The sequence below is a fragment of the Stigmatopora argus genome, chromosome 20 (assembly GCF_051989625.1).
Source record: "Stigmatopora argus isolate UIUO_Sarg chromosome 20, RoL_Sarg_1.0, whole genome shotgun sequence".
Classification (NCBI taxonomy): domain Eukaryota; kingdom Metazoa; phylum Chordata; class Actinopteri; order Syngnathiformes; family Syngnathidae; genus Stigmatopora; species Stigmatopora argus.
Window position 1 is genome coordinate 7,219,102 of NC_135406.1, and position 19,289 is coordinate 7,238,390.

At 41.9% G+C, this 19,289-nt stretch overlaps 3 protein-coding genes and 2 non-coding genes across 6 annotated transcripts in view; 1 reads left to right on the forward strand and 4 right to left on the reverse strand.

Annotated features, from left to right (window-relative positions):
* LOC144065911 (uncharacterized) lies at nt 1-13,943 on the reverse strand. Its single transcript, XM_077589149.1, has 2 exons — nt 13,591-13,943; nt 1-2,057 (listed from the first exon to the last, which is right to left on the reverse strand). Exons 1-2 carry the CDS (start codon nt 13,715-13,717, stop codon nt 607-609), a joined length of 1,578 nt encoding a protein of 525 aa, XP_077445275.1. The 5' UTR covers nt 13,718-13,943; the 3' UTR covers nt 1-606.
* The window catches only part of LOC144065871 (uncharacterized), a 120,575-nt gene that overhangs the window by 21,689 nt on the left and 79,597 nt on the right, over nt 1-19,289 (reverse strand). The window lies entirely within an intron of this gene.
* The window catches only part of LOC144065867 (uncharacterized), an 18,729-nt gene continuing 9,615 nt past the window's right edge, over nt 10,176-19,289 (forward strand). Inside the window, exon 1 of one of the 2 annotated variants that reach the window (XM_077589066.1) lies at nt 10,176-10,296. Coding sequence is in view for 1 of the 2 variants with exons in the window: in XM_077589065.1 (XP_077445191.1) it covers nt 17,877-18,012 (136 nt within the window). In the remaining variant the exon portion in view is untranslated. Of the gene's footprint in view, nt 10,297-17,583; nt 18,013-19,289 lie in introns of those variants that run through there. The other variant, XM_077589065.1, reaches the window with a different exon arrangement.
* LOC144066510 (U1 spliceosomal RNA) lies at nt 14,574-14,738 on the reverse strand. The gene has a single exon (XR_013297660.1). It is a non-coding gene; the product is annotated as a U1 spliceosomal RNA (small nuclear RNA).
* On the reverse strand, nt 15,428-15,538 carry LOC144066453 (U5 spliceosomal RNA). Its single transcript, XR_013297618.1, has one exon. It is a non-coding gene; the product is annotated as a U5 spliceosomal RNA (small nuclear RNA).

Sequence of the window (19,289 nt, forward strand, 5' to 3'; positions counted from 1 at the left end):
GACATTGTACAACTTATTTATTTATTTTGAGCAAATTCATTATCTTTCACACCATATTTCTAATCATGTTTCATAGATCCTAGATTCAATATATCAATCATTTTCATTCAAATGTATCATGTTTGAATAACACTCAATATTCTTATTGGATTTGCTAGTAAATTCAATAGACAAAAACTGCAATTTTTCAAATTTCTTAGGCATGTCTTTAACTGTGACGACATTTTCCATATTATTTAGATAGTAAATTAAATAAAATCTTCAACGACACTCAATTTTCTTATACAGTAATACCTTGACATACAAGTGTTCCAACATATGAGACAAATTTGAGATGAGAGCATACCAGATGGTTCCCAATTGTGAGTCGGTAGTAAATTAAAACAAATTTTGGTGTGTTTTTTTTAGGATGGAAACGGATTAATTTGTATTTTGTTCATTTCTATGGGAAGAATTGACTTGAGATACGAGTAAATTGACATACTAGCTCGACCCCGCAGTAAGCTCGTATCTTAAGGTATTACTGTATTTGAATCGTGTGGATCGATATTACACATTAAAAAGTGTAAACAAGATTTTCATAGTTGTCCTATCGACTGATTTATTTTATTTTGTCGTGATAACAATTTTAGTATTTGTCCATATATTTATAGTATATAGTTTTTCAATTGTGTAGCTTTTTAATTGAGCAGGAAAACATTGTTCTTCAGTGTGGGTTAATAAGTGTTCTTTTAAGCTTCTCCTATGGGAAAATGTTCGCCCACAAACTGAGCAGGAAAATGTTTTTTTGCCAGTGTGGGTTATTAAGTGTCTTTTTAAATGTTGCTTTAGAGAATAGGCTTGACCACAAACTGAGCAGGAAAATGGTTTTTCGCCAGTGTGGGTTCTTGTGTGGTCTTCTAAGTGGTGCTTTTGAGAAAAGGTTTTACCGCAAACTGAACACGAAAATGGTTTTTCACCAGTGTGGGTTCTTATATGTATTTTTAAATTTCCCTTCTCTTTAAATGTTTTACCACAAACTGAACATGAAAATGGCTTTTCACCCGTGTGTGTTCTTGCATGACTAATTAAGCTTCCCTTCCGTGTGAATCTTTGACAACAAACTGAACACGAAAATGTTTTTTCACCAGTGTGTGTTCTTGCATGACGAATTAAGTCTGCCTTCCGTGTGAATCTTTGACCACAAAATGAACACGAAAATGGTTTTTCACCAGTGTGGGTTCTTGAGTGTATTTGTAAAACTTGCTTATGAGAAAAGGCTTTACCGCAAACTGAACACGAAAATGGTTTTTCACCAGTGTGGGTGCTTGTGTGTATTTTTACATTTCCCTTCTCTGTAAATGTTTTACCACAAACTGAACACGGAAATGGTTTTTCGCCTGTGTGTAATCTTGCATGACTAATTAAGTGTCCCTTCTGTGTAAATGTTTTACCACAAACTGTACATGATAGGGGTTTCGCCCCAGTGTGGCTCCTCATATGCGTTTTCAAAGAAGACTTTTTCCCAAAAGTTTTCCCACACTGAAAGCATTTGTAGAGTTTGTCGCCACTGGGATTTTTCTTAACATCTTCAACATCATCATCGTCAAAAAGCAAGTCGTTGCCATCTGATAAAGGAGCAATTAAATTTTCCGCTCGCCATCCTTCTGTTGAGCTGCCGCTCAGAAGCTCCGCCCCTCTGTTGGCCACGCCCAGATCATCTTCACTCTTGAAAGGCTCACCAGTTGACCATTTGACACATTCCTCATTTTTGATTGGAGGTTGCTCTTCTCTTTTGCACTGTTGAGGGAACTCTGGCTCCTCCTTTTTAATTAGGGGCCATGTTGTGGTGTTTGCAGGCTCCGCCCCTCCGCTGGCCACGCCCCGAACATTTTCCCTCTTCACGAACTCACCAAGTGACCAGGTGGAATCATCTTCCTCCTTTTTGATTGGAAGTTGCTCATCTCCCATTTGTTGTTGAGGGAACTCTGGCTCCTCCTCTTTGATTTGGGGGAGCTCAACTTGCCCTTCAAAGTCAACAGACTCATGCTCATAAGCACCAAGATCATTTCTGAAACCTGCAAAGACACGAAGATAAATGATTAACCATTTTCCAATTATAAAATGACTGAAATTCTTGTTCACAGAAATGAAACCAAATGGAAGAGGGCACCATACATCCATTTCGTTACAATGCAGTACAGACGCTCCCCTACTTACGAACGAGTTAGGTTCCGAGCGATTGTTCATAAGTTGAATTTGTTTGTAAGTTGATTCAGTGCTATATTTTGTATTATAATTTATGTTTAAGGCCTATATAAGTATATTGAAGGTTTATATAAGTGCATTTGTATGTTTAAGGCTTGTATAAGTAACACATATTGGTTTGTACTAAAAAACATTTAATAAAATGGAGAGAATATGTACAGTACTGTATAGAAAGAGAGATTTATGTATTAGAAACTGGCCGAAAGAAGCGATCTAACGACGATTGCAGTTTTCTTCTTTTTTTCATCATAAATGATGCGGTAGTACTGTATGGCATCATTCAATTGATTTGCAAACTTTGTGCAACGTTCAATATTTGGGTCCTGCTGCTTGATCTTTCTGTTTATAAATGGTACTGACGGTCGAACGATTCAAGTTGTATGCCCGTGCAACGCTCACCACTCTCACGCGCATCAAGCTTCGTTATTGCCACTTGTTTCAAATGAAATGGCTTGCCTCTTCCTTGCACCTCCCTCACTAGAAGCCTTTCACTTTTCACTAACCATATTGAATAATGGCTGCACAAGATATTTCATGATAAAAATGAAAAAGGTTCTTTGCGCACTGGAGATACGTCACGCACTTACGCACTGCAACGAACTGGGCAGAGGAAGGTGGATGCTGGGTGAACTGAGCACTCAGCGCCAGGCGTCGGTATTAGTGGAGGAAAGAAGCACTAATCGGAAAAAGGCGCGCAATACAAAAATTTTCAGACATGTTCGTATGTACCGTTGTTCGTAAGTCGAATGTTCGTAAGTAGGGGAGCGTCTGTACTTACTACTGTAGTATTCTCGTAAGGATGGGGATTTTATCCCATTTTAGTGCAATTTTTGCCGTTTCGCCATTGCCTGGTTGTAACGTCTCAAAAGCTCCAGTATTTGTATTCAATCAATAAATGCTGCTAGGAAGTGGATTTTACCTAATTTTAGTGCATTTTTTGTCATTTCACGTATGGACGTATCGACATTCATCGCTGTCTTTTTACCGGGGAAATGATACTCCGGGCCCGGATCAATTGACCCTCACCAGTTTGCAGTTTGCTTATAGAGCACTGATGATGCTATTGCCATTGCTCTTCATACAGCACTGAGCCACCTGGAACACCCTGGGAACTACGTGAGGATGCTCTTCATTGACTATAGCTCAGCCTTCAATACCATAAAACCGGACATTCTGACTGACAAACTCTCCCACCTTGTACTATCCTCTTCAATCTGCTGCTGGATAAAGGACTTCTTGACCAACCGACCACAGACTGTTAGACTTGGTCCCCACCGCTCTTCCTCCATTACACTAAGCACTGGCTCCCCTCAAGGCTGTGTACGGAGTCCTCTTCTGTACTCCCTGTACACCTACGACTGTACACCCACCCACCAGTCTAACACCATCATCAAATTCGGTGACGACACCACTGTGGTCGGACTCATCTCAGGAGGGGATGAGTCGGCTTACAGAGATGAGGTCAACAATTTGTCTGCTCGGTGAACAATCTCACACTGAACACCACGAAAACTAAAGAAATCATCCTGGACTTTCGCAAACACGGCACAGATCTGGCCCCACTCCTCATAAATGGAGTATGTGTAGACAGGGTCCAGTCCTTTAAATTCCTGGGGGTCCACGTCACGGACAAGCTCTCATGGTCTACAAACACCACGGCAGTGGTGAAGAAGGCTCAGACACAACTCCATTTCCTCAGGGTACTTAGGAAGAACAACTTGGGCACCAATCTTCTGAGAACCTTCTATAGATCCACTGTAGAGAGCATCCTGGCGTACGGCATCACAGTGTGGTACGCTGGAAGCACGGCGGCAGACAAAAAGGCCATGCAGAAAGTGATTAACACTGCCCAGAGGATTGTCGGCTGCTCTCTGCCCTCACTTGAAGACATTGCCAGCCCTCGTTACCTCAGCAGAGCCAAGAACATCATAGGGGACCCTTACCACCCTGGTCACAATCTGTTCCAGCTGCTGCCCTCTGGCAGACGCTATAGGTCCCACAAAGCGCGGACAAATAGGCTTAAGGACAGTTTTTTCCCCACATCCATCAGAAATCTAAACTCGCGCTAACATAACACACATTCCCCTCTGCGGTATATGAACAGATGTTTGGTTGGTGATCTGCCTCCTACTAGCTGACTGAGGAAAGGTAAGTGGAAGACAGGGAGAGGTAAGCGAGAGGTAAGCGACCTGTATCCTCAACAGCGGAATGACAAATTACAAGTCCGTAACTTACACTTATTAGGTCTTTTGCCGATTAAACGTAGCTTATGGAGAAGCACCATCAATTTCGTCACACGCAGTTTCTGCGTGTGATGACAAGTAGGCTTTTGTGTTGTGATAATGACGACATGGCCTATGTCCGATTATTATTATTATTATTATTATTATTATCTAATGTCTAAAAAGCTCCGGTGTTTGTATTTAATCAATAAATGCTGTTCGGTTGGATTTTACCCCATTTTCGGGCAATGTTTGCCCTTACGCCATTGACGTTCATCGCTGTCTTTTCCCGGGAAAATCGCCCCCCTGGCCTGGTTTTAATGTCTGAAAAGCTCCAGTATTTGTATTTAATCATGAAATGCTGCTAGGAAGTGGATTTTACCCCATTTTTGTGCATTGATTTATTGATTATTTTTTATGTGTCGCAGCTGTAGCTGCAGTAGAGAGAGATTTTATAGCCATAAAATAGTTTTTGAGGGTTGGATTGATACGTTGAAGGCGCTACGAGAAAATGCACCGACCGCTACTGCCAAAGGGGAGGCATTAAAAAAGCATTATCTTTAATTCAGTAGCAGGTCTATTATTATTTGGGGGATTAATGAGATTGAAATAGAGGTACAGTGGTACCTCTACATAAGAGCAGCTCGAGATACGAGGAAAATTTCGAGCAAATAACGAGATGCGAGAAAGCCAGTTAGCCAAGACATGAGGCTGTTTATCATTGTAGCGCACTGTCTTTTTTGCCGCATCTCTTTCGTGTATAACTGATATCTACGAGCACTGGGCGGAGCGTTGCATTTTTTTCAGTGTTTTTTTCCGTCACTCAGCGCGAGTGCCGGAGCGATCGCCAATACGAGCAGTATAGTATATTACTTCTCGTTGGCTGCTCATAAGAACATCAGGGGCACTGGCTCTCTCCCTCGCAACTCCTCGTGTAATATCTCTGGTCGCAACTATACCTCTTTGTAACGTCTCCGCGAGCACTGAGCGGACCGTTGCTTTTTTTCAGTGTCCCCCCCTTAGCCTGTTAGCACCCGTTAACGGAGCAATCGCTAATTCAAGACTACTTCTCATTGGCAAGTGGTCGTGCGTTATCCTATTGTTAGGACATTTGTGTGCATTATTTTCGGAATATTTTGAAGGGAATGCTACAGCAAACAGCCCATCGATAGCGAACGTGAGGGTGGAGGCGTGGCAAACAGCTAACCCAGCCAGAAGTTATAAAAATGTAAATCCAAATTAGAATTCAGTTTTGTCTGAAGTTACATTAAACGTATGTTTGAGTGTGACTGTATATATTAATCCGAGTTAATTTAAATTTGTTTGCCGTGGAAAGAACCCCCCCACCCTCTAGGTCCCTCTCTGTACCCGCCGCAAAATCCGTCTAATTTTAGTTCTATTAAACACATTTTATTACTATTAAACCACTAGTTATGTGTTACTTTGTTAATAGATGGCAAATTAGAAGAAATAAAAAAAAATTCCAATCCAATATCCTGTTTTTGATGTTTTTTCAGAGGGCTGGAACGAATTCATTTGTTTTTAGTTCATTTCAATGGGAAACGTTCGCTCGAGTTACGAGAAGATAGACACACGAGCTCAGTCCCGGAACGAATTAAGCTCATATGTAGGTACCACTGTATAGTCTGATTGGACACTCTGAATTGTCCCTAGGTACAAGTGTGAGAGTGAATGGGTTTTTTTCTCCTCATGCTCTGAGATTGGCTGGCCACCGATTCAGGCTGTTCCTCTCCTCTGGCCCAAAGGCAGCTGGGATAGGCTCCAGCACCCCCTATACACGATGTAGCATATCAGAAAATGAATCAATGAATGTTGGAATTAAAAACAGTGGGAGAAGCCCAATGTAGCTTCGGCAGCAAACCTCGACTGGGTAGATGGTGCATTTCCAGACAAATTTCTGGCACACAGATTCAAGTATTTGGCCTTCTTGCGCTCGAAGGTGGCCTCTGTTGGTACTGGTAGTTCTATGAGGTGAAGCGCTCTTGCCTCTGAGGACCCTACGTCAATGTCTGTGCGGAGTGATGTAGTGATGATCTCTGATGATAGTTAATATTCTATTTATTTATAAGCTGCATTTGAATTTTAGCATTAAATATGAAGTACTTCCGCAGACCGCACCACGGACCGGCAGTGGGCCAGATTTGGCCATTGGGCCGCAACTTTGACACCATTGTTTGAACGCTGCTCTCGTTGTTGTTTAGTGCATCTACATCTCCTTTTTTAAAATTTTCAATTTAGAGCAAGCAAATGAGTGTTATGTCACTCAAAAATGGAGGGCGAGTAGCAGGAATGACTCTGGGGGCGCTCGCACGTTGCGTAATTTGAAAAATACATCGTTTGTGATAAGGATACAATAAAAGGAAAGCTACTGTTTAATGCCGTTGTTAAGTATTAACACGTTGAGACTCATTCTTCCCTCCTAGAGTGGTTACATTAAATCGAATTTATTACATCTTTCTTCGAATGGTGCTAGTGCAAATTCATGAAAATGTACGTACGCTACTATAGTGTCATGTCAATAGAATACCTTTAAGGGAATGCATGGAAATAAAAAGTGAACCCACTTTCTAGTCTATGAAGAACAACTTTCTCGTGCGTTATGTTGCAAACTGTCGATTGCTCGTGAGTTGAATGCTCCTGTTTGACCTCAAAAAGTTCCTCCTGGGGCTTTGGCCGTTGTGTTTTTGCCGACATTTCCACACGTGAATTCTGATGATGGCGGCGGCTTTGATAGCAGCTAGCTAGGCTAAGCTAAATTAGCCGGGAAACCCCCAACGAGTTCAGCGTGTTTCTTAGATAGCTGCTACTATGCTAAAGCATAAACAAGCACTTCGACGACTTGTTTATTTGATAGCTGCTAGCTATGCCGAGCTAATATAGCCAGGAAACCTACAACAAGTTCTTCGTCGACTTGTTCCTTTGATAGCTGCTAGCTAAGCTAAAGCATAAACAAGCTATTTGACGACTTGTTCCTTTGATAGCTGCCAGCTAAATTAAGCTAAAGTATAAACAAGCTATTCGACGACTTGTTTCTTTGATAGCTGCTAGCTGGGCTAATCTAAAGCAGGTTTTGCTGATAAATAGTGATGGAACGAGCGACGCTGGTGCGTCAGCACTGTGCTGATAACTCAAGAGAGAAATCCTGTATTGTTGTGTGTATTGCTTTAAGAAAGAACCACGTGACTGATACAGAAAATGTATCGTTTGGCCAAAGTGTTTAGTATAAGGAAATAAACTTTATCCAAGTGTCGTGGGTCTGTTGGATGGACTTTTACGTAATTATTGATAATTCTAAAGAGTTTCCCCCAGTGTGGAATGATTTTGATCGTATCATGAACGATTTGTTCTGCGCATGCGCTTTAAGCGTCACCTCCTTTTTTAGCCGCAAGTGATTTATGCTCAATTTAGTTTTCAATTTAATTCGAACCTGCGCAATAATTTTTGCTAAAACCATGTCAGACCATTTGATGAATATTTATTTCCTATGTCCCACTCTCTTGCATTTATAAAGCGAATGCCATCGAAAGAAGTGACGCTTGATTCGCGCATACGCAAAATTTGTCACTTAACTCTAAAACAATGTTTTTTTTCTTAGTAAGGGAAATGTCTTTTAATCATGTCATTTCAAAAGGAAACAAAATATGTTTTTATGTTCAAAGTTAAAGTGGAAAACAGAAAATATTTTTACAGTTATTTTTACATTTTACAAAATACTTATTGAACTAAAACACAAAAAGAAAAAAAATGGATGTAAAAATTCCAAATATTCGTTAAAAATGGGAAAATCAAGAAATATCATTTAGGTTGCTCCGGATTAAGGGACTAATGTAGATAAAAGAAAAAACAAACTTTTCCTTTTGGGTTTAAGACACCTTTGAGAAATTGCTAATTTTCTGATATAATTTCTTTAAAATGCACTTCTTCGATAACTTGTGATTGACAGTGTCTTAATTATTGTGTACAATGTCCACAAATACTGAAATTAAAATGAAACAGATTTTCTCCTGACCACGAGAGAGCGGTACCTAAATAAGAGACTGATTCCTGCAAGTTCAAACCGTTTCAATGAAGAACTACTTCTCCCGTGATGCCAATCGGCGAAACAGCAACAGCACCATTATCATGGACGATTTGTTCTGCACATGCGTGTTTTGCGTCGGCTCCTTTTGAGACACGAGCTTCAAGTGATTTGTTTAATTTAATTTTCAATTAAATTCAAACCTGTGCACACATTTTTGCTCAAACCACATGTCAGACCATTTGAAGAATATTTATTTCCCATGTGACTCTTTTGCATTTATAAGCGATTGCTATCAAAAGAAGTGATGCTAGCATGCCCAATATTCGTCACCTAACTCAACCAATGCGTCGCCTACGTGTTTAGCATTAGCTACTTTACGGCCTTAAATATCAGTCAAAATCATTTTCAAGACCTCGTTGAAGCTTTACTGCCTACTTTAAATTAGCCTGCTAGCATGTATCGAAGGAACAAGTCTTCAAGTCGTCGACGAACTTTGAAGATTATACTGTACTGTATAGAGCAGTTAGTGACATCTAGTGGGTAATCATTTTAACGTTCTCAGTACTACCCATAATGCTCATTTTAACGTTCTCAGTACTACCCATAATGCTCATTTTAACGTTCTCAGTACTACCCATAATGCTCATTTTAACGTTCTCAGTACTACCCATAATGCTCATTTTAACGTTCTCAGTACTACCCATAATGCTACGCGCTGTGGTTTTGTATTCATTCAAATAAAGACACGATCTGAAACATGGTGTCAAAAGTGGCTGGCTAAAACTAGAAGCAATGGCAAACAAAGGTGATTCCGGCGCCGGGGGGCATGCAGATGTTCAGATTCGGATTTGGCAAAGAACTGGGACGTTTTTCATGCTGAATTTAACGAGTGCTGCCAGGTCTATATGCATAACGCGGTATTGACGGAGGATCAAAGGAAAGACCCAACTGCCATCTTAAATCTGTTGGGGGAGTATTTTAAACCTGCAAGAAACGTGATTTACGAGAGATATATGTTCGGTTGCTGCAAACAAGAGACTGATGCGCCAATAAGCAGTTTTTTAACAAGGCTAAGGGAAAGAGCAACATCGTGCGAGTACCGCGAGTTACAGGATGAGATGATTCGTGACAGGCTCGTGCTCGGGGTTGCAAGTGAGGACACTCGAAGGCGCTTGCTGCGTGAGCGAGATGTGAAATATGAATTGTATTCTTATATTTAATCTTGCACACTTTTGCACTCTGATGTATTAGAAGTCACTAGAATAGAATTTATCTACACCTATTGGTTCAAATGTGCACTACACCATTTTGTCCTCCACCTCCTTCATTTGTATTAACGCCTCCCATTTTTATGACTTGTCTTATCTCTATTAAAAACACCGTTGAAGCAGGTTTAGGGCGGGAAATAGCTTGGAGAGGCCTGGAGAGTAGTCACATTCTCCGGCATCTGAGTTCTTGCTTGACCCCCGCCTCTGCAGACGCGGCCTTAAATTTCATTCTTTCTGTCTCAATGTGTGCTCTTGTGTTCGAGTTTATTTAAGTGTTGGCAAGTAGCCCCAACACGAGACCTCAAGTTGCCAGCGGCAGTCGAAATATGTCAGCTTGCTGAGCTGACTGAGAAACGCATGAAAACCTTGGAGCGCCCGCAAGTACAAGTGGAAAGTGTGAATGCAGCAGAGAGACAGACTGAGAGGTATAGAATGCTGGACAAGAGAAGATAGCAGTTGGCTTGCAAATACTGCGGAAACAGCCACAAGTGTGGCAGGGAACAATGCCCAGCCTAAGGTAAGGCATGTCTGTGTGCGGTCGTTTGGTCGCCGGTCTTTTGGTCGCCGGACTTTTGGTCGCCCGGACCCAAACAACGGGCGACCAAAAGACCGGCGACAAAACAAGGTAAAACAACACGGTCTATGCATCAATAAAAGCCAACAATGGCCCTGAGCAGTTTCCCTGAGCGGACGTGTGAGTGTATAAGAGTTTGTATGTACATGAGTTGTCCCCTTAGGAAGGGACGTCAGTCAGGGTGTTAACAAGTTCTCCAACAAAACGCAATAAAAGTATGGGAAATTTGGAGCTTTTCTTTAGCCTAATAATTAATAGGGCATTAAGTATGACTAAATAATAATTTGCAGTTTGTATTTTGGGAATTTGAGCAACGATTTAAATGGTAATTATCAATAACCTTCCGGGCGACCAAATGACCGGCGACCAAACGACCGAGTACCAGGCATGTCGGACATGTGAAGTCGCAAATCATTTTGCCAAGGTATGCCAGCCTAGTAACAGGACCAAGAAAGTAAATGTGCTGGAAGCTGTAGAGCGAGAGGGCAGAGAGGAAGACGGAGATGTGGATATGTTCATGGACGCAGAATACATCAGCTTAGTGAATTCAAAAGGTAGGAAATGGTTTGTGCACCTGCGATTGGACAGGAAAAGGCAAGCATGCCAGCTAGACACCGGTGCCACTTGTAACATCATGAGCAGTAGGACCAAAGAGAAGTTGTTGACGGTGTCAGTAAAATTCTATTCTAGTAACTTTATATTCATAAGAGTGCAGAAGGGAGCAAGATTAAATATAAGAATACAATTCATATTTCACATGACCCATCTTGCCAAATCCCTCCCAAAGCGCTCTGAGGTGTGTGAACCACTCAGCAGACTCTTGGATAAAGACACAGAATGGCACTGGCTGGCCAAACATGAGGACGCAGTAAATAAGATAAAGCGGCTGGTCTCCAACACACCTGTTCTCAGACACTATGATGTCACAAAACCTGTCACCATCCAGAGTAATGCCAGCATGAGTGGGCTTGGATGCTGCTTGCTGCAAGGCGGACAGCCAGTGGCTTTCGCCTCGAGAGCCCTAACACAAACTGAACAAAATTATGCTTAAATCGAGAAAGTGTCTGAGGCTAGTTTTTGCGTGCCAAAGATTCCACCAGTACTTACATGGCAGGGAAATGGTCACAGCAGAAACGGACCACAAACCGCTGATCACCATATTCAAGAAGCCCCTCCTGAGTGCGCCAAAACGTCTTCAAGGAATGTTAATGCAACTCCAGTGCTATAACTTGGATGTGGTGTAGAAGCCTGGGCCTGAAATGTATGTTAGTGACACGCTGAGCCGCGCTGCGCTGCCACGCATAACAACAGACACTCCACTTGTGCACCACACTGTGTTTTCAGCCCAGGCAGAGTATGCGCAGCTGGACCAAGCTCAGCACCTGAATGTCACTACCTTCCGATTCCAGCGAAATTGACCAGCTGCCTGACCTATCCGCCAACACGCTGATCACTCGCGGCAGAGCCCAATTTGCGCGTCATGGGCAACCGGACAAGGTAATTACTGACAATGACCCCCACTTCGCCTGTGAACAGTTCAGAAAGTTTGCTTCAAGCTGCGGTTTTACCCATGTCACGTCGTCGCCCCGCCATCCGAAGTCAAAGGCAAAGCCAAGGCGGCTGTAAATATAGTCAAATCGCTCTGTATGCGGGCCAAAGCAGACGCATGGATGGCCATCCTCCACTGGCGCAACACGCCCACACCCTAGGGGTTAGGCAGTAGCCCCGCCCAGCACTTAATGTCAAGGAGGCTCAAATCCTCCCTACCAGTTGCAGACAGCCTACTGCAACCACGTGGTGGTCGGGGTGACTGACAAGTTGGTGTGGAAACGCCGGACAGGGAAATCGACTTACGACAGATCCGCCAAAGACCTCCCAAAGCCAAATGTGGGAGATCAGATCAGAATGAAGCCGCTTCCGGGTGACCGTACGGGGAGATGGCCATTGGGCCAATGCATTCAGAAGGTTGCTCCTCGCTCATTCGTGGTGGATGAGCTGCTTCTGGTAGCCAGCGCTATTGCGTTTTGATGTTCATCCATATATAATATATATGCGTGTAATGAAACGGTGCGTGCTTTGTGTCTAAAACACAGAAATAGCACTCGTTACTGACACTGCGGCTTAAAATACAATGCGCCGAATAGTTGTCAAAATACGGTAATTCAGTGAGGGCAGCGAGCAGCCCATGATCTACTGGGTGGTGTTGATCACTCTTTGCATGGCTTTTCTGTCTGCTGCCGTGCTTCCAGCGTACCACACTAATGCAGTATACCAGAATGCTCTCCACAGTGGCTCTATAGAAGGTTACCAAAAGCTTAGGGTCCAAGTTGTTCCTCCTGAGTATCCTCAGGCTTCAAACCCTAATTGGCTACAAACATAGTAACATCCATAAGATGACAATCATTTTGGACTTTGCTTGCTTTAACTGAAAGACAACAAAAACAACATTGGCTTTTTCCACCTATTTCACATTTAACACTCATCCATCTTTCAAATGACATGTTATGCATTGATTAAATAAGTGTTTATTATCATTTCCAAAGGGTTTTGAAATTAGTGTGGGTGGCTTGGCGTGTTCATCTTCCCAATTTGCGCCAATATTCCCCAAAGTGGGCGAATCCCACAGCCTTGTTGCAAAGCTGCACTGGAACGGATGTGTAGCGGCGATGAAGCTAATTTACTTCATTTCCCATTATTTCGTAGGGTTACGGAAATTCCTATTTCCATACAGGGTGCTGAGGAATAGTATGCCGAACTCTTTCAAGCATTTTCAAGGACTGTATGCAAAATTCTAACATTTTTAAACCTTGAAAACATTACAGATAAAATTCAACGATTTCAAAGACTTTTACAAATCCCGATTATTAAATGAATGCCCATATAAGCTGCAAACATGAAATATAGATTGGAGTCACATACAGTATGATTGGAGTATGATACAAAATAAGTATGATACTTATTTAGTCTCCCGATTTCCCAGTATAGATCCAGTATCCCGCCACCAGATTCATTTTTCTCTCACCCCAAATCTTTGGAAAAAAAGGCGGGAGCGCGCCCAATCTGGCAACGCTCGCTGCGCTGGGGGAAACCCCGTGCATCAAGTGAACGCACCCAGTATACACGTGGAAAAACATGTCCAAAGCAGTACTATACAGAAATAAATCCGGACGCAGTGCATGCATGATGTCACGCACAGTATATGTTATACAAATAAATAATCACCAAAGGTAAACTAACCTTCTAGTCTGTGAAGAACAACTCTGGCATGCATGATTTTCCCACGAGTCGAGTGATACGAAGGCTCCAATGTGACGCCACAAACTCCCCCCTGGAAGTTTTCCGCAGTCTGTGTTGTTCTCGCCATTTCCTTTGTTAGCCACCCACGAGGCTAGGTCTTCAAACTTCAACGAGTTCCGAGAATACTCGAAAATGGACGTACTGATGTCCGAGTAAGTCACGCTGGAAACGTCGCCGAGATTTCGTCGTAACTAAGTGAATGGATAAAGACGAAAAACCGTTCCACGTTGGCCAGTCTTTCTTATACATGCATTGCATGATGGGTAAGGCAACGCCGAGCCCCTTCGCGTCTTAGATCCCGCCCCAATTTTAACCCCGTGTCCGCCTAATCAACTTTATTTCGCTGGAGGGGGTCTACAGTGAGACGTTTTTGTCATGGAATCGGGGGACGAATGATCTTAAGAGACATGTACTGCCTTTCTTAGCACTAGTTCTTATTAAAAAGCATAATTAAAAATCGTAGAGTCATGCTGGGCCAATGAATATGCTGATTTTGTTTCACATAAGCATCTTGACCATTAAAACGACATCAGGATGAAATGCGATGAAATATTTTGGTTTTGCCTTTGTTTAAAATGTTAAGTTGAAAATAGTGGGAGTAATACTACAAGAATGGTAATCCCGTGCCGATTCATGCTTTTGTCTACATTCTCTTGATGGACACTCGTTAAATTGTGTCTGCCATTTTGGTGACTAGTGTATCTGTGTTTTTTTTTTTAATCAGGCTTTTTGTTTCCTTTTTCAAATGACTTTTTCACCTATTTTATCGGACGCTTTTCAATTGCATTTACCTGCAGCTCCGACGTAGCCTCCGGAGCACGGTGAGTTTGATACGACGAAGTTGCTGAATCTCTGGGATTTAACCATATTGAATTATTTAAAAGTTTGGTCAGTTGGTGGAATGTTATTTTTTGACAACAAATCAGGGCAGAGCGCAAACGCAGTCCCCCACTATCAGAAATTATCCAGTCGAGATTCCCATATTTGGGGAATTCACAGAGGTCAGCACAACCAAGAGTGCAATGGCTGGGCCTCACCCTGGGTTAACCACCTTCTTGATCATGGTATCTCCCCTGCCAGGTAAGTTTGAGTTGTCCCCGGCTGCAGCACCCTCTTCTTTCACGTGCTCGCCATCTTCAGTCACGTGCCCGTTTACTACACCGTAATAAAACACACCCGCGCATGCACGCGCACAAAAAAAGTGAACAAAGGCACAAATTAAAATACAAGTAGAACAAAATAGCACTTCTCTACAAATAACATTTTTATAATCTCTAACAAAATGATGCTTCGAAGAATTAAATACCAAATAGTAAGTATTTTTTTTTTTTAAATCCAAAGTTAAAAAAGGGAAACGAACATCTGAAGCTTTCTACATAAAAATCGCCTCTTCACAGTAATATAAGTTAAAACATTCATGAATTAAGCAGTGGGTTTGTCAGCAATGAGTGTTAGTTGATTAATCAATTGACATAATACATTTTACTTTATCACTACTTCAATTAACAAAGTCAAATGTTTGAGGATGTAAACAGTATGTATAAATCCAAGCATTGAAATTGTGAAATACCATTGCGCCATATCAATAGCAATTCCATATTTCATTTTGACAAAGAGGGACAGCTCTGGTAGCACAGAACATCAAATATTTGATTGAACAAGGTGAGATGCTTAAGGACATAAATAGTCTATAAAAATTCAAGGGGGAATATTGCCTGAATTAACTTTAAGTTTCAGATAAGTAGAAAGTTCATATTTACCATCGACAGAGAGGGGAAGCTCTGTTAGTGCAGAGCATCCAAAATTTGATTAAAACTCTTATTGTTCCTCTCCACGAAAGTCTTTAGTGAAAGGCAAAAGATTAATGAGATTAGAAGAGAAACAGTATGTGGAAAAGCTTCAAATTGATTGTTGAATATGCTACAGAAAATTGCGTTGGTTTCGCTGAATGTAGTCAATGTGGCCCTTTGCTTTCATATTACACCAAAAAGAGTGGCACCTCGATGCTGAGCAGGCATTTAAACTAGCTGTACTGGCAAAAATGATAATCGTCAAACCTATATATTGTTATATAAGATGTGAATGTTTATACAGTCATGTTTTACTTGGATATTGTTACAAAAGAAAGGCTTTAATTTGTTAATTTAAATCTCCCCTCATCCGCATGATTAATCTATTAAATTTCAGGTTTGCTTCTGTCATTTCAATCATTAAGTTAGGAATTCCAAGAGTAAGTAGTAAATGTATTTTGATAAAGAGCGAGTGGTGCACCTTTCTTGGAGATACTGCAATAACAGATTGATGCATAGAGTGGAAGGAGCAAGGTCCTATTCCATCCCCTAATTCTAAAATACAATTTAGTATATGGTCAATAGTAACATACATTTACATATACATCAAACTACAACGATACCATACCTGTCAACCTGGGCCAATTCCTCCCCGTATTGATGATTGGAATTCCCCGTATTAAGCAATAGAAAACCGTACAAATGCAACGCGGCACATATTTACTCACATAGGGTGCACGTAAAAGTGTTATGGTCGCGCCGCGTTGTCGTGACGCGACCGTGAATGTATTCGGACCCAGGCGCTATGACTCATAGCTGCTTAAATAACGAAACAGGAAATGATTTAATCATTTCCTGTTTCGTGTGAAAGGGGAATGCGTGTGCGCATATCATGCTTAAAGCATGACAATATTAGCAGTTGACGATGACGTTTTCGTCTGCTACCAGTGACCGAGACGATCCGGATTAGAGCCGAAATGCGTAAAACGACATCCGTTTTACAAAAAACGTAGTTAAAAAAAATCCCGTACAAAAGTTGTTATACGGCGTACACAATTTGAAATGATCAAAAAACGTATAAAATACGGGAAAAACGTATAAGTTGACAGGTATGCGATACACGTTTAGTGTGATAAGAGGGAAACTCATCTCATCTCATTTTCTGAACCGCTTTATTCTCATTAGGGTTGCGGGGGGTGCTGGAGCCAATCCCAGCTGTCTCCGGGGCCAGAGGCGGGGGACACCCTGAATCGGGGGCCAGCCAATCGCAGGGCACAAGGAGACGGACAACCATGCACACTCAAACCCACGCTGGATTTTAAGTTAAAAAATTTAACCCACGACCCCAGAGCTTTGAGGCCGCGACGCTAATCACTCGCCCCACTGGGCCGCATACCTGAAAATGTCTGCATTTACTTTAACATTCCTACACTTTTAAAATACAAAAATTCTCTGTTCTTTAATAACATTGTTACGCCGTTGATATGTAAAAAGGAGTCTCGTAAAAAAAATCATTATGATTAAAGCGAAGCTAGAGGTAGCGTCAGTGACACAGTGGTGTGCAAACGTGACACTCCTATTAGTGTGTTCGGGACTCAGCTCTCTCACCAGTGGTTTCACATTGTATCTTACAGGTTAGTGAAGAGCCATAAGCACTCCAACAAAAGAACCATAAATAGCCCATGTATTATTGGCAGTGGTGGGTTTTGAACCCATGCCTCCTGAGAGACTGAAACTTATATCCAGCGGCGTGGACCGCGTGTCCACACTACCTTGAATGAGGCTGAATGAGGGATTGTGTAGTTCTAAATTGTGAAATAACCTTATAAACCCTTATATTTAAATATTAAAATGTGTTATTTGTTACTTGCAAAAAGATCAAACACAATGTAACATTTAAAGCAAATGTCCTTAAAATTGTCTAACTTTTTCTGAAAATGTAGCTTTTCGATTTAGTGTCACGGCTAGCTAGACAAGAACTGGACTTCGAGCTGCTCTCTTCACGCTGTGGCATTAAGTGACCAAATTTAACATTATCGCCCCCTCTGTCTAAAATCTGAATTGAGAACTTGGTATTTTGAGGTATTGAGACAGTAGAGGGCGATAATGCTACAGTACGTTGGCTGCCGACAACCGTAAAACCCCCAGCGGAAGAAAAAGAAGAAGAAGAAGGGATTCGGGCGTTCATTTCTGCATGGCTAGGGTTTTAACTTTTTGTTTGTGTGCCTCTTGTTTCTCCTCAATTTAATTTAACTTAAATGAAACGAAACCTCGACAACATGCTCAACATTAAATAGTTTGTGGACTCGAACGTCAGTCCGTTTGTCTTCAATCCGTTTTGGGACTCGTACTTTAGCCTAGCCTAGCTGGCAGCTAACAAAGGAACACGTCGTCTGCATCAGTACGTCGTCAAGCGAACACAAAAAAGTGTGAAAAATGTCTGGGAGAACGACGCCGGTTGCGGCAAAGTTTCAGAAGGAACTTTATGGCGTGAAAGAGGATCTCTCATGTAATCAACATTTTTTTGTTTGCAAAATGATGCAAGCCAAAGTTGTTCTTCACAAACTCGAAGGTACGTTCACTTTTGATGATCATAAGTGCATGATAGACTGATATATACTTTACGTTACACAATTAATATTTCATAATGAAATATTTAACGGGGTGGCATTGTTGTTTCTGATCGTGACTTTATTGAATGAATCGAAGCATGACAGCGCATAGCATTATGGCTAGAACTGAGAACGTGCTACAATGATGAACCATTAGATGTCGCTAACTGATCACTATACAGTGGTACCTCGACATACGATCATAATCCGTTCCGAGACTGAGATCGTATGACGAGGTTCTCGTAACTCGAGCGGACGTTTCCCATTGAAATGAATGGAACAAATTATAATTCGTTCCAGCCCTCTGAAAAAAACACCAAAACACGATATTGGTTTGGAAAAAATGTTTTATTTCTTCTAATTCTCCATCTATTAACAAAGTAACACATAACTAGTGGTTTAAAAAAATGAAATGTGTTTAATCTTACTAAAATTGGGCGGATTTCGCCGAGGGGAGAGGGGCACAAAAGGGGCGGGGGGCTTCGTTTTTTTTTTCCACGCAACGCACTCGTAAACGGAACAAACACTCCACCCTCACGTTCGCTGTCGATGGGCTGTTTGCTGTTGTACTATTCCCTTCAAAATATTCCGAAAATGATGCACACAAATGTCCTCACAATCGGATAACGCCAACCACTTGCCAACGAGCAGCAGTCTTTTATCAGCGATCGCTCCGCTGCTCATGGGAGCTTCGGGGGCGCTGGCTAGCAGCTCCCTTTTAGCTTGTAGCATCTGTGTTCGCATCCCCTCGAACGGCGCCTATGATAGAGTTGCTACCGGGATGCTATTGCGGGGAGTTGCGAGCCAGCGAACGAGAAGTAATATAATACTCCTCGTATTAGATAAAAATAACAGGAAATGCAGCAGCTGAGCTTACCCACGTATTGATTGTGGGTAAAGTTTTATTCTGAGTGACATTGCCTGTCGGCGTTGTGTGCACGAGTATACTTCATTACCCAGAAAGCCCTCTCTTACCCGCGCATGCGCGTTGTGCGTTTCCTGGTCTGAATAACTCATTCGGTGCTCGTAAATATTGTTATACACGAAAGATATGCAAAAAAGACAGTGCCATGGCCACCTGGCTTGGTCGCATCACAAAATTTCGATCGCATGACGGGCGAATTATTCGATCGAAATTTCCGTCGTAAGACGAGAATATTGTATGACGAGCGGTCGTGTGACGAGGTACCACTGTACAGTACTATAATCTGTAACAGCCAGTGGCGATGACGTCATA

Coding starts and splice junctions, on each gene's coding strand:
- LOC144065911 (XM_077589149.1), bottom strand. CDS start 13,717: ATGGCGAGAACAACACAGACTGCGGAAAACTTCCAGGGGGGAGTTTGT. Junction 2,058..13,590: donor TGTTCTTCACAGACTAGAAG/GTTAGTTTACCT, acceptor GTGTCTTTGCAG/GTTTCAGAAATGATCTTGGT.